This window comes from Neovison vison, chromosome 7 (assembly GCF_020171115.1).
Source record: "Neovison vison isolate M4711 chromosome 7, ASM_NN_V1, whole genome shotgun sequence".
NCBI lineage: Eukaryota > Metazoa > Chordata > Mammalia > Carnivora > Mustelidae > Neogale > Neogale vison.
The window spans coordinates 32,520,019-32,534,977 of record NC_058097.1 but is presented as its reverse complement, the minus strand read 5'-3'; the positions used below and the strand labels follow the sequence as shown (position 1 = coordinate 32,534,977).

The 14,959-nt window shown below is 42.4% G+C and overlaps 1 protein-coding gene across 2 annotated transcripts in view; it reads left to right on the top strand.

The window, feature by feature from the left end:
- TENT4B (terminal nucleotidyltransferase 4B) overlaps positions 1-14,959 on the top strand; it is a 69,479-nt gene that overhangs the window by 51,127 nt on the left and 3,393 nt on the right. The window contains exons 2-11 of one of the 2 annotated variants that reach the window (XM_044256191.1): positions 956-1,079; positions 2,797-2,843; positions 4,673-4,793; positions 7,121-7,228; positions 8,846-8,974; positions 9,921-10,134; positions 11,499-11,625; positions 11,729-11,832; positions 12,077-12,123; positions 14,342-14,506. In XM_044256191.1, coding sequence (XP_044112126.1) covers positions 956-1,079; positions 2,797-2,843; positions 4,673-4,793; positions 7,121-7,228; positions 8,846-8,974; positions 9,921-10,134; positions 11,499-11,625; positions 11,729-11,832; positions 12,077-12,123; positions 14,342-14,506 — 1,186 coding nt within the window. Of the gene's footprint in view, positions 1-955; positions 1,080-2,796; positions 2,844-4,672; positions 4,794-7,120; positions 7,229-8,845; positions 8,975-9,920; positions 10,135-11,498; positions 11,626-11,728; positions 11,833-11,935; positions 12,124-14,341; positions 14,507-14,959 lie in introns of both variants that reach the window. The other variant, XM_044256190.1, reaches the window with a different exon arrangement.

The window sequence follows — 14,959 nt, the reverse complement described above, 5'->3', positions numbered from 1 at the left end:
GGAGCCGCTGTGGCCAGGGGTCTGCGTTCCCCGGTTGCTTCTCCCCTTCCTCCAGCGGCCGCAGCCTGTGTAGTTTGCAGAGTGCTTCCTGGGGAAGCCTCGTTCCTCCTGGGCTCTGCAGGTCTTCAGCTCCTTCATGGAGCCTCGTCTGCCGGCCATTCCCTTCAGGTCTTTGCAGATGGTCCCTGGCTCAGTTGTTCAGCTGATGCTTGATTCACTAAGCACACATTACAAAAGACATGCCGCTTTGCTCCTGAGAGGAATGGATTATGGGGAGGTAAGAAGGTCAAGTCTCTGTGGCCAGGAAACTCGCCCATGGCATCTGGATTCTGCATCTTTCTGTGTTTGTGTCTACTGGATTGCAAGTGTAAAGGCAGAGGCCAGGCCTTACATACTAACATTTAAAAATTTTTAAAAAGTCACCAGCACCTGTCCACTGAGCAAGTGTTCTGCATGGATATGTAATAAACTCTGGGAAAGCTGCTACTCCATCTCCATTAAGACGTGTCTTCTTAGAATTTCTTATTTTATGTAACTCTTCTGGCATTTAAAAAAAAATTAAATTCTGTATATTTAGCCTAGCATCAGTTGTAACATTAAAATTAAGGTAGAAACAAACCTATGGGGGTGCCTGGGTGGCTCAGTCGTTAAGTGTCTGCCTTCGGCTCAGGTCATGATCCTAGGGTCCTAGGATGAAGCCCCACATCAGGCTCTCTGCTCAGTGGGAAGCCTGCTTCTCCCTATCTCACTCCCCCTGCTTGTATTCCCTCTCTCACTGTGTCTCTTTCAAATAGATAAATCTTTAAAAAAAATTTTTTTAAGGTAGAAACCTATGAACATAAAGTCATTAGCAAAGTTACAAGACTTAATTAGATAAGGTTATTTAAGATAGTGATTTCTCATTAGACTGGGCTTGCCCATATTAACTTCCTTTTTTTTTTTTCCTTCCCTGCAGTCTGCATGAAGAAATCAGTGATTTTTATGAATACATGTCTCCAAGACCGGAGGAGGAGAAGATGAGGATGGAGGTGGTGAACAGGATCGAGAGTGTGATTAAGGAACTCTGGCCCAGCGCAGACGTGAGTACCACCTGTCTGAGTAGCTGAGTGCCGAGGGCCCTGTCCCTGTCCACAGGATAGACAGGGTCTGAGGAGTCCTCACACACAAGTCTATGTGCATTGGAACGCTTACGGTCCAATTAAATTTTAAAGGCAAACGGTTTCATCTAGCCGTTGGAATTTGGGGCATCCTGATTTTTTGCTGTGAATTCGATGACTTAGTTAAAACTATTTCTCTGTGCTGAATAGCAATACTAAAGGTAAACTCTATTCAGGATTCATTAGTATACAGAGAAGAAAGACAAATCAGGCCTTCTTGTAGTAGTGTGTTATTGGATCTGATGTATGAAAATCCCACTACTGTTTTGTTCCCACCTGCCAGTATAAATGTTATGTGATTATTTATAGCTGAACGAAAATGTCAAGTAGAAGTTTCTCATGTCATTAGAAGTGCATTTTCTTGGGCGAATGCAGGCATAAGTCTGTTTTCCATTCTTGATATTGCTATTTCCTTCTTTATGGCCCTTCCTTGTCTCCCTGTGCAGACCCACCCCGTGAACAGAACTTTGGCCCAGGATTTCCTCTTTGCTTATTTGTGGTTATTGTTGTTGAAACTAAGTGAATACCTTTTTAGGGCTTTTTTTTTTTTTTTTTGGGAGGGTCTGTTATACAGTTTTGTGCATTCAAAGAAGTTAGAATGCATTATTCTGTGTTAAATGGCTTTTCTTTAGACTTCGTCATGGGATGGTGATGGGGGAGCCAGGGAAGTTTCCTTTGTCCAGTTGGCAAAACAGAAGAGCTTCGAATAAAATACTGTAGGTGAAGGGAATGGGGTGGGGGAGGGCACTGATCTTTTATTGAGCAGCTGCTGTGTGGTCACATGCATTCTTCTGTGTGATCCCAGGCCATGGGTCTCAGTGGCGGCTGAGTTTGCCACCCAGGGGTCCCTTGGCAATGTCGGAGACATTTTTCATTATCATTGACTGGTAAGGTGCTCTCGGCATACGGTGGGTAGAGGCCAAGGGTGTTTCTAAACGCTATGAAGCACAGGACAGCCCCTCCCAGATGGCTGTCTGCCCTGAACGTCAGCCGTGCTGAGGCTGAGAAACCGGGATTTGGATTAATCCTCCTTCTTTGGAGGTTGGGGGTTTTATCCATCCTTTTGTTCCCAGAGGAGAGACCCATAGCTGTGGCTCCATTCCCAGGTCCAGCTCACCTCTGGGGCTGAGCGTTAACCCCTTCGTGCAGTTCCTTGCCCACCCTGAGCCTTGCCCCGCGCTCCTCGGCTGGGGTAGGATGTGTCAGCACAATGTTAGGGTGATACCACTTGCTGTTCCCCGGGGAGCTGGCCTCCTGCTGGAGTAGTCTGACCCTAAATAACTCAGGGGCCTTGAGAAGATTCTTGCTTAGGGAACCCAAATTCCACCTTTGTTGAACAGGCCTCTGGCTTATAAGGGAACACAAATGACTTGAATATTACTTTTGAAACTTTTCTGTTTCACTCTGCATTTGATATTTTAACCTTACAAGTTTAAAGTATATTCCTAATGTCTGCGTAGGAGGTAGCATCCTTGCTTCTGGAAAGCATAGCGTTACTAAAAAAAAAAAAAAAAAAAAAAAAAACCTCTTGTAGTACAAAAAAATACCAACAGAGGGTAGCAGAACCTTGACATTTCTCCATTGCATGGTGGCTTTCATCGGGTCCATACCTTAATGCAATAATTTTTTTCTATTTCAGGTCCAGATATTTGGAAGTTTTAAAACTGGCCTGTATTTACCTACTAGGTTAGTACATTTGTGAAGTTTTCAGCGGATTGTGCATTTTTTTAAGATTTTGTCTGTTGATGGTGGAAGAGTAGAAGCAGAAAGAGATTTATGAAATGAAAATTCACTTTATCAGTATTTTATTCGAATTACCTTGAGGGTGGAGTGTCTCTTGAGGTGACCCTCTCAGACTGATACCTGTGTCGTCTGGGAGGAGGTGGAAGGGCGCAGGTAGCAGTGGGCTCGGCTGACCGTTCCAGCAGGTGACCGCCTGCCTGCAGAGAACTGTTCGCCTCCATAACTCAATCCACTCACTCAGACGTCACTGTCATATTATGGCAAATCATGTGATCATACAGTACAGGCGTGGACCCCACCCCCCGCCGAAGGCCAGCACTGTCGTCTGTTCTTTTTTTTTTTTTTTTTTTTTTAGGGCAAGGGCCATGTTTTTATTTTCTCAAAACAAAACAAATAACAAATAACAAATTTTATTGCTAACACAATGTTTGGCACATAGTAGGCATTCAGTGAACATTGAATGAATAATTCCATTATTTTCACAATGAGGAAACTGAGGCCTGACAGACCCTGACCTATAAGTTAGGGTAGGCCAGGATCCAACTTTAGGGCTTTCTGGCTGTCCGTCTCCTTGATTGTGAAGTGGTATTGTGGCCAGAGTGTTGCATCATAGAAAATAAATTTTCCTTTGGTCAGTACTGTCGTCTGTTCTTAAGAGCTCAGACTATTAGCTGCTGTTCTAGCTTCTGGACCCGGAGCTTCAGGCTCCAGACTCTTCTCTGAGGAAGGCCCCTTGTTAATGTCAGTCTTCCTACATGAGGCCAGTCGCAGCCCCCCACCTGGGGCAGGGCGGGGCCTTTTTGGGGATGATAAGGCTTCCCTGGGGGGCAAAAACGTGTTTTCTATCAACTGAAATTTCACCATGTACTTGTTTTTGCTTTTATTGTGGTAAGAACACTTCATTTGACATTTACTCTCCGAACACAGTTTTGGGCGCACAGTACCGTACGATTTTAACTTTAGGCGTCCATCATGTTTTTGATTTTTGAGCTGGATTTGATCTACTTTTCCCAAACTTAAAATGTGTTGATGTGGAGAGAGCCTAGCAATTTCTGTTCTGCCCGTTGCTCTCGTAGGCCTGGAAAAGCCGTAAAATATCCAACTTGGAGTTCATGAATAGTTTTCCTTATTTAGGTTCTAAGTGTCAGCAAAACCCTGAGTCACTCTGAAAATTTTAATCGAGTTTTCTGAATATGTAGTACCTTCCCATAGCAGATTGAAAAGGCACAGCAATAATTACCATGAAAAGCGCAGATCCCACCTGTGTCCCCTGCTCCTTGGAGGAGTCCCTGGTACCAGTTTCTCACACATCCTTCCATGAACGTTCTGTACATATAAAAGGAAATGCATGTGTGTTTTCTTCCTTTTTCATCCAAATGATGGCATCCCACATACACTGTTTGCAACTTAACTTTTCACACTTAATTACCTGAATCAGAGTCAGTTCATCTCATGCACATGGGCACGTCTCAGGTTTTCTAGTCCCAGAAGCCTTTATGAACAGGAAATGTTCACTGGTGTTTTTCGAGGTTTTACTTCTTTCAAAACCCCCCGTTTCCTGAGGCCTGACTTCTGTGAAATGACCAGCAGGAGATGGCTGTTAAGGTCACCAGCCCCCCCAAAGCAGCCACCACCAACACATTTGGTCTTCACCGGGCAGTGTGAGAAATAGGTTTTCACTGCACTAATTTGAAGTCTGGAAGCCTGAGTGTGAGTGAAAACGAGTATAGTTTCTTCTTCAAACAACTTTCGTGTGTATGTTCTGTGCTCAGTGACATTGATCTCGTGGTGTTTGGGAAGTGGGAGAACCTTCCCCTCTGGACCCTGGAAGAAGCTCTTCGGAAACATAAAGTTGCTGATGAGGATTCGGTGAAAGTTCTAGACAAAGCAACTGTAAGTTCTTCTGACATTTCATCTAAAAATTTCTGGTTACTAATGCATGAAACTTGCAAAATTAAAATTTAATTTTGGTGAGCAGAGTTGGCATCTCAGTAAATGATTCTCTTCTTTGATTAATGATCACAGTCCTTGTATATAAATTTTTGTTTGTGAAATGAAATCGTTGTGGTTATATAGTTCTTTAAAAAATAATACTCAATTTTATCACACATAATATCACCGTAAAGTTTTTACATATAAAAAGTATAATTAAAAATATGGCTCTCGGGTGGTTGGGTTATGGACACTGGGGAGGGTATGTGCTATGGTGAGTGCTATGAAGTGTGTAAACCTGGCGATTCACACACCTGTACACCTGGGGCTAATAATACATTATATGTTAATAACAAATAAATAAATAGGATACTAGAAAACTAGAGACAAAAAAAATATGGCTCTCTATTAAAACAGTTTATAGTGACACAAAAGGTCTCGCTCTTCTCTCTTACTTTGTGTCCTTGAAAAATTGTATATGCAGTTGACCTTGACCAGCGTTGGGGGTTCCCTACACAGTTGAAAATCCACATGTGACCTTGGATGCCCTAAAAACTAAGAGCTCTCTTTTGACTAGGAGGATTACTGATAACATAAACAGTTGGTTAACACATATTTTGTGTGTTCTATGTATCGTAGACTATGTTCTTAGGATAAAGCAAGCTAGAGGGAGGAAAATGTTAGGAAAATCATAGGGACAGTACATTTACAGTATTGCATAAAATTGTGTAAAAGTGCAGCCACACAGTTGAATCTTGTGTTGTTCAGGGGTCAACTGTAAAGGAAATTTTATAGATGAGGAACTTGATATTTTAACTACATCTAGATTGGCCATTAAAGAATTTTTGTGGGTGCTCATCACAGAAATAAATGTATCTATTTTAGAAGTTTGGAGTTTTGTATGTTAGCTTTTCTTAGAACAAAAACAACTACTGTTTCTTACCAAAAGCTATCAATTTGGAAACCCAGTTCTGCACACAGATTTTGCAGGCCTGAGTTTTCTAATACATGGTGCAAATAGAGCCTTTAAAAAAAAAAACAAAAAACTTATATAAGTAATCTTTGTACCCAGCATGGGGCTCAAATTCACAACCCTGAGATCAAGAGTCACATACTCTTAGGGCGCCTGGGTGGCTCAGTGGGTTAAAGCCTCTGCCTTCGGCTTAGATCATGATCTCCAGGTCCTGGGATCAAGCCTTGCATCCGGCTCTCTGCTGAGCAGGGAGCCTGCTTCCCAACCCCCATCTCTCTCTGCCTGCTTCCCCGCCTACTTGTCATCTCTGTCTGTCAAATGAATAAATAAAATCTTGAAAAAAAAAAAAAAAGAGTCACATACTCTTTTGACTGAGCCAGCCAGGCACCCCAGAGCTTTTTTTTTTTTTTTAATTAAGTTCAATCATTTAACATACAGTGTATTATTAATTTTGGAGGTAGAGTTCAGTGGTTGATCAGTTGCATATAATACCCAGGGCTCGTTACATCACATGCTCTCCTTAATGCCCACCACCCAGTTACCAACCCCCCTCACCTCTCTTCCAGCAACCCTCAGTTTATTTCCTATGGTTAAGAGTCTCTTGGGGCGCCTAGGTGGCTCAGTGGGTTAAAGCCTCTGCCTTCAGCGCAGGTCATGATCCCAGGGTCCTGGGATTGAGCCCCACATTGGGCTCTCTGCTCAGCAGGGAACCTGCTTCCTCCTCTCTCTCTGCCTGCCTCTCTGCCTACTTGTGATATCTGTCTGTCAAATAAATAAATAAAATCTTAAAAAAAAAAAAGAGTCTCTTATGGTTTGCTGTTTTACAATTTTTTTAAGAATTTCTAATATCTCATATAAATCATTCGAGCATTTTTTAAATTTGAGACTAATTCTGTGTCTTCTCTTGGTAGGTTGTTTTATAGGCTAGTTGCAAAACTGACCAATATTGTGCTTAACCTAATCTAGCAGCTTACTCATAGGAACATTTTGCTGATGGGCCCGACATTCATAAATCTTGGTGTTATACTGAGTTGAAAACTGTTATCTATAGCACAGAATATTGAGGAAGGTTTTTGTTACCTGGTTTCAAAATCCTCAGCCAGTAGAAATGATAGAGGACACTGTGGGGCTAAATGCTGAATATGTAAAGTACCCACAGGCCAAGTGAACTGTGGCATGCAGTGTTTGGGACCCTCGAGGGTTTTTGTGTTCTCATGAGGAGGCTGAGACCTTGAGTCTAGGAACCTTTCCATCCCCCAACTGTGTTGTTCAATTTGGTTCATGTATTTTAATTTTGCCTTTCTTCTCTTTCTAGGTACCTATTATTAAATTAACAGATTCTTTTACTGAAGTGAAAGTTGATATCAGCTTTAATGTACAGAATGGCGTGAGAGCAGCTGACCTCATCAAAGATTTTACCAAGGTCAGAGAATTCGTACTGTTGATTCAGTGAAACTCTGAGAAATGGAGTTTTGTTTGGAGGTTCTGTTGCGGTAGTGTTCTGATACGCCTTGCTAAGCCATTTTTATGTGCGTATTGCTGACCAGTGCTGCTTTTCTGTGCAGTGGCCTTACTTTCCTTGAATCTGCTTGTAATAATCAGTCATTTATAATGTGACTTCAAGTCCAGGGTGTGGAAACCTTCTGAGGAACTTCTCTGCTCTTGATTCTTCCTTTTAGGGGAGATAAGGGCTGAAGTGCTGAATAATCCCTCTTGTCTGCTTTTAATCTCTCAAGAGTTTAGATGAGGAGCATCCTGAGCCCCCAGGTCTCCTGTAAGGGAGTTCCTGCAGGTTTCCCTGCTTTGTCTTGAGGTGATTTCTTGTCTATTTTCATTTGTCCCACATTCTTCCAAGACATGAAGAAGTTGTCAACATCTTCAGAACGTTTTCATGCGTAGACATGTCAGCCTGTTTCTCAAGAAACATTAACTGCTTCACATAGAATATCTTTTCTGTACACTCAGAATACTTCTATGGACTCTACAGATTCACCTTTTTTGTTTCTTTATAAGAAAAAAATGTAACTACCTTATCGTGTTATAAACATTATATTCTTGTATAAGTGTGTAGAGTATAGGAAAGCAGAGAAAGGAAAAGATTATCCATAATCCCACTCTTTTGGAGGTGTTGGGTGTGTGGAAATTTTCTTTTTCCCAGAAAAGAAACCTTTTTTTTTCAATTGAGAGTAATATGCGTGATAGAAAATTTACCAATATCAAAGGAAAAATGGAAAATGAGTCACTGTATACCTTAGGTTTAGATCAGTTTCATGGGATTTGCCATCATCAGCCTTTCTTTTTGGCTTGTTTATCCTATTGAAATTTTTGTTTTTCCAAGAAATTTTTCAAGTTTCTGTGAACTCTGTTATCTTTTGCTACCCACCCCGCTCCTCCTCCGCACTTTGTTTCTGATGATTATCCTCCTGAAATTTTTAACAAAATGGCATGCTATATACACATCCTCTCATACTTTTTAGAAGTTTTCATGCCAGCACAGACCGGTTTCCTTCACAGTAGCCCTTTGTCACGGTATGTCCTGCTTTGGCAGGGGCTGTGCACAATCATCTGGAAACCCTGGTCTGCTTGCTGGAGCGCCACCTGAGGAAAGTGCTTCTTTCCATTCCCACTAGTGTTGTGTTTTACACGTTCAGAATTTGTCCTGTACCGTTTCTGTTACCTGTTTACAAGTCAGTAGCGTATGGTAATAGACAATAATATAGTGAGAAATAAATAGATATGCAGTGTAGTAATAAATACGGGAATAAATGAGTGTCCTCAAATATATGCTCGTGTGTCTGTCCCATAGTGAGTGCTTGATGCTGTTATTTACGTCTGCCTGTTTTAGATCTCTAGGGGTGAGGAGAAAATCCTTAATTACTCACAGCTTATTTTTTTTCTAGCTTGCTCTTAAAATAGAAAATTAAGTGGATTGGATATCTCCACTAAAGTTTGTAATGTAAGGACCAGTTTATGCTCCTGATAATGCTTTAGCACAATTACTGAACTAGGAATTCACTGAAAATATAATTTTCTTTTTCAGAAATACCCTGTATTACCATACTTGGTTTTAGTATTGAAACAATTCTTATTACAGAGGGACCTTAATGAAGTATTTACAGGTGGAATTGGTTCATATAGTCTCTTTTTAATGGCAGTCAGTTTCCTTCAGGTAAGTTGTTTGATTATACCATGCCTAGTGTACACCAAAATAAAATAGATCAGTTTGGAATCATTTTGGGGGAAAATGGAAATCAAGTTCTAATTGGAATGCTTCCCTTAATTACTTTTCCCTCTAAACTGGGTACCTTTTTATAATTTAACAAATAAGTATTTTTTTTTAAAGATTTTATTCATTTATTTGACAGAGAGAGATCACAAGTAGACAGAGAGGCAGGCAGAGAGAGAGAGGGAAGCAGGCTCCCTTGGAGCCCGATGCGGGCCTTGATCCCAGGACCCTGAGATCATGACCTGAGCCGAAGGCAGTGGCTTAACCCACTGAGCCACCCAGGCGCCCCAACAAATAAGTATTTTTAAATCCCAGGAACGAATTTTTTTGTTTTTAATCTCGTACGCTCAAGTAGTTTTGAGAATCCTCACTCAGATTTTAATGTGTAGGTACGGCGTGGTTTCCAAAAGTGTAAGTAGTAGTATAAATGTGAAAATCAAGAATCACTTCTAAGCCTCGAATCTTAGAAGTTCAGCTGGAATTGATATGGGCTATCTGGGTGGAGTGAGTTTTGAAGTCTTAACATTGTCTGTGACTGTGTGTATGGGGCACAGTGTTTCCAACTGCCTGACTCTGTTCGTGAGTCAGAATGGCTTCCCTGACGGGCTGGGCCCTGTCAACCCCGTCAGCACCCTTGGGCAGCTATAAAATTCAGCCTTGAATCTTATAAACAGATTGTCGCCCCCCAGTTGTGTACCCATGGGCTTTTGTGTTGTCTGTACCAGCAGTTTACGGCCGCCGTGCCTCCATTTCCCTGTCAGCTGCTATCCTCGCTAAAATTAGGATAGTGCTGTTTTGTGAAGTTACGATGTCACTTATTCTCCCCACCTTGATGATTTAGAGAAAAGCCAATGTAATTTCTTTTTTTTTTTTTTTTTCCTGGTTTTAGTTACATCCCAGGGAAGATGCTTGCATCCCCAATACAAACTATGGTGTTCTCTTAATAGAATTTTTTGAATTATATGGACGACACTTCAATTATTTAAAGACTGGCATCCGGATAAAGGATGGTGGTTCATATGTGGCCAAAGATGAAGTACAGAAAAATATGCTCGATGGCTACAGGCCGTCGATGCTTTATATTGAAGATCCTTTACAACCAGGTATTGAAATTAGGTAAATTTGTGGGCATTCAAAGAAAGGGCGTTGTCAGTATTGAACTTCAAGCTCTCTTTAGAGGCGGAGCCCCTGGCCTGCTCAGTCATTGGAGCATGCGACTCTTGATCTTGGGGTCGCGAGTTTGAGCCTTAGGTTCGATGTAGAGATTACTTAAATAAACAAATCTTTCAAAGAAAAATCTCTCTTTAGATGAAAAATGAAAGATTAACTTCTGATTTACTCATTCTTTTTCATCAAAATCTTTTGTACGAAAACACACATGTCCGCGTGCACACACCAGAAAAACACGCCTCCTACTCCCAGTGTGTTGGGAGTAGGATCTGTCTGACCCTGAGAGGCCAGGGAGTATAGGTATAGGTATTAGCTGCTGGGGCGGGGTGGGTGGGGGGTTGTGCGCATCTCCAGACTGAAGGCCGTTTTTTTGCTTTGTTGTGTCCTCATTGCCCCCAATTCCAGCCATTTGTCACCCAAGGCTTTCAGTGAGGTTTCTGAAGTCCTCAGAGGCAGTGAGCCTGGTAAATACTTTAGAAATGATGAGCAAAAGGGCTCAAGGAGACCATTTGTTTGCCTTTTGGACCCCTTCATTCATCTTCTAATTTTACATGGTCTCCCTGTGCCTTTCCCAGCTTCCCATTGGCTTGAAAAGGACCAGGAGATCCCTTCCCTGCTTATGTGGGGCTGTGTTTGTTTGCTTGTATCCTAGTTTTTCTGGGCAGTATTTTTTCTCACTATAGCTGTAAAAATATTTTACGTTATCAGACTTCAGTGGAGATGCCTTTAATCATTTGCTTAACGTGCTAACTTTGAAAATGGATAAGGAAAGGGAGTTGAGAGAGAGGGTAGTTGCCCAGGGGCTCTTTTCTGGCTGATTTGTCATATTATAAGCGTTAATAGTTCTGTATGTTTATTCATTGAGGAGATGTTTGTCAGAGGGCTACTCGACCAAAAGAGCACAAAGATTTTCAGCAAGGTGGTCCTTGCTTAAAATTTCATGCCAGAGATATTTGGATAGCTAATAGAAACAAAAGATAGGGATGTCTTGTCTTATACCTTGGTTTCACTCTTAGGAGAGCGCAGGGGGTTAACTCCTTTTGTTTGCATGACCATGTGGGATAGTCCCTGTTGGGCCTGAGTGCATTTAGGCAATTTCTATGCCATAACATTCATACTGCATGATACACACGTTCAGAGCCTGGGGAGTTGTGGGGACGGCTGCCCGCCCAGCTTCTTTGTGCAACTGTAACAGGAAAGCAATTGCCCGTGCTCTTCTGGAACAGGACCCATGAGCGTTTAGGTCTTCCTAAGCAATGGTCACGCTTACTATCTTCTATATGCATTTCTTTTAAAGGTAATGATGTTGGAAGGAGTTCATATGGGGCCATGCAGGTGAAACAGGCCTTCGATTATGCCTATGTTGTTTTGAGTCACGCTGTCTCACCAATAGCCAAGTACTACCCCAACAACGAAACGGAGAGGTAAAGGCTTAACTAAAGTCAGCCCGTTGGGTCAGAATTGATTGTGGCTTTTTATCTCCAAATTAATGACCCCCTCTTCTCCTTTTTCTTTGAACATGTGCAGCATACTAGGTAGAATAATTAGAGTGACCGACGAAGTTGCCACGTACAGAGATTGGATCTCAAAGCAGTGGGGCTTGCAGAACAGGCCCGAGCCTTCATGCAATGGTAAGAGCTTTTCATTGATCGATTGACCAAGCATTAGTGGCTTTTCTGTGTTGTGTGTGTTTAATGGGAAGAAACGTTTTCCAATCTTTTGCCACTCTTTCAGGAAATGGTGTTACCTTGATAGTAGATACTCAGCAGTTAGATAAATGTAATAATAATCTATCTGAAGAAAATGAAGCCCTTGGAAAATGTAGAAGTAAAACTTCGGAATCTCTTAGTAAACACTCTTCAAACTCTTCATCAGGTCCAGTGTCTTCCTCTTCTGCCACACAGTCCAGCTCTAGTGATGTCGTAAGTATGAGGACATGGCTTTTCTGAACCTAGACACTTAGGAGTTCTTTTGTGGGGGGTGACTCTGTCTAGAGGGCTAAGCCTATCTCCTTCTCTTATTTGCTACTGGGAAATTTTAATAACTTCACTGATTATACACGTCCCCCACCTTGGATGGAAATTTTTAAGCATATGGCAAGAGTGAAAGAATTTTAGCGAGTGTCCGTGTATATCCCCATTAGATTCTGCCATTAACATGTGCCTCGCTTATCGCGAAGCTAGCCGTTCATTCATCCCTCTGTCCACTAATTCATCTTATTCTTATTCTTTTTTTTTTTTTTTAAAGATTTTATTTATTTATTTGACAGACAGAGATCACACATAGGCAGAGAGGCAGGCAGAGAGAGAGAGAGGAGGAAGCAGGCTCCCTATGGAGCAGAGAGCCCGACGTGGGGCTCGATCCCGAGACCCTGGGATCATGACCTGAGCTGAAGGCAGAGGCTTTAACCCACTGAGCCACCCAGGCGCCCCTAATTCATCTTATTCTTTGATATGGTTCAAAGTAAATCACAGACACTTCCCCCAAAGTACTATGGCGTGCTCCTCATGACCAGAGTTCAGTATTTGTGTAGTTTTTTTCTTTTGATATAAAATCGACGCACAAGGAAATCTTAATTGTACTTAACCACGCTATACATGTGTGTAACCCCAACTATAACAAGATACAGACTTCTACCGTCCTCCCAGAGAAGTCCTTCATGATGCTTTCCAGTCAGTCTCGCATCCACCCCAGAGGTAACCGCTGCTAGGATTTTCTGATACCCCGGGTTGGTTTCGCCTGTTCCAGAATTTCACGAGCGGAATGATTACAGCGTATACTCTTTTGCGTAAGGCTTCTTCCACTCAGTAATGTTAAGAGTGAACGCAGGCAGAGGCAGAGGGAGAAGCAGGCTCCCTGCCCAGCAAGGAACCCGATGTGGGACTCAATCCCAGGACGCCGGGATCATGACCTGAGCCGAAGGCAGCCTCTTCACCAACTGAGCCACCCAGGCGTCCCTGTTTTTGAGCTTCTTGATGGAAGTTTCAAAAATTGAGATATAATTCACATAAAGTTCACTGTTTTAAAATGTATAGTTCGGTGGTTTTTAGTGTATTTCAGTGTATTCACTGAAATACTGTATTCACTAAGTCCGGGACATGGCCGTTATCCAGAGAGAAACCTGGTAGCAGCCCCTGACGATTCCTCCTTCCCCGCAGCCCCCCGGCAGCCGCGCCTCTACTGTCTGACTCCAGCCCTGACTGAATTTTTAGGATCAGTTATACCTACAGTTTTCCTCATCGTGGTTAATTTTGAGTTTACTTAATTGAAATATAAAATGGGTTTACCCATTACTTGAATTTTGACTTTATTAGTGTATGATGTAAAGAGTAATAATGTAAATATGGAAGGGATGTGATGTTATGCTGTTGATGACACGTGTCCTGGTGGAGTCAGGAATCCTCACGTGGCAGTCTCCTGTGTGCCTCTGGTTCCCAGAGCAGAGCTGTACAGGATGCCGCTGAGCGGGAGGTTCCAGATGCAGCAGGGTGGGGACAGAGACGGCCTCAGGAGAGAGCCTTAGGGCCCAGGAGTGTGTGTCACTGGGTAGAGCGTGGAGCGGAAGGGTCGATCTGAGGGGAGAAGTAGCACAGTCCAGGCCCAGGCAGTCCAGAAACAGGTGGGACGTAGCCCATGGTCTCCAGGAAGGCCCTCACGGGGGTGGGGGGAGGGTTGGTTGGAGGCCTCACTGATGGGTTATCACAGACTCGCCGAAATTGAGACTTCAGAACCAATCATTTTGGTTTTGGTTGAGTCAGGACATAGGGCCTCATCTTTACCACGTTCTTTCCACGGTACCATGGTTCATTTCCTATAAATAGTTGTGCAAATAAACTTGGACCTCTGTGAGCCCCTTCAGGGTCAGTTAGCGAGGTCGGGCATGGGCAATAGATTTAGCAATGAACAGAGACTCTCTGATAAAGTAACCGACTTTGAATGTTTGGAGGGGAATTTGTGGAAGAAGGAAATTTTAAGAAGAAGGAATTTTATAAATTCCTCAGGGGGCTTCCTTTAACTCCCAGATGTTTAAATTTAGTCCCGAGAGTACCTACCCAATGTTGTTTATCCTCCTGAATATTGAATTTCTAAATTATTAATATGTCCCATTATAACTCGTATGACTCGTATGACTTGTGTTAGGATTCCGACGCAACGCCGTGCAAAACCCCAAAACAGCTGCTCTGCCGTCCGTCCACGGGGAACCGAGTGGGGTCGCAAGATGTGTCCTTGGAGTCCTCTCAGGCAGTTGGGAAAATGCAGAGCACCCAAACCACTACCACCTCCAACAGCACCAACAAATCTCAGGTGTGTGGAATGTGTGGTTTTGATCATTAGTATTCAGTACAAAATATTTAGAACTTCTTACACGTGATTTTCTGTATGTTACATGGAAGATAGACATATATATACACACACATCATGGGTTTGAAGAAAACTCTATGTTTAAAGGACAAACCTGGTTTTTCTAAGAAGTTCCACAGCACAGTGCTTCTAGTAATAGGATGTCCTGAAGATCATCATGAGACACCCTTGTAATATAAATCTCTGATGGGAATTCAGTGACTTGTCCTTATAAGGTGTCCCTGCCAACCCACCTTTTTGCAGATTCAGCATTTAAAAAAATTGCATTGAGTCATAAAAAGATTGACTTGTACTTGAAGTGAGCTCCTGTGAAGCTTGTGCATGACCTCTCGGCAATGTTGTGCATATCTGGGAGTAACAGATCCTTTTTAATATTTTAACACTCAGTACCTAGTT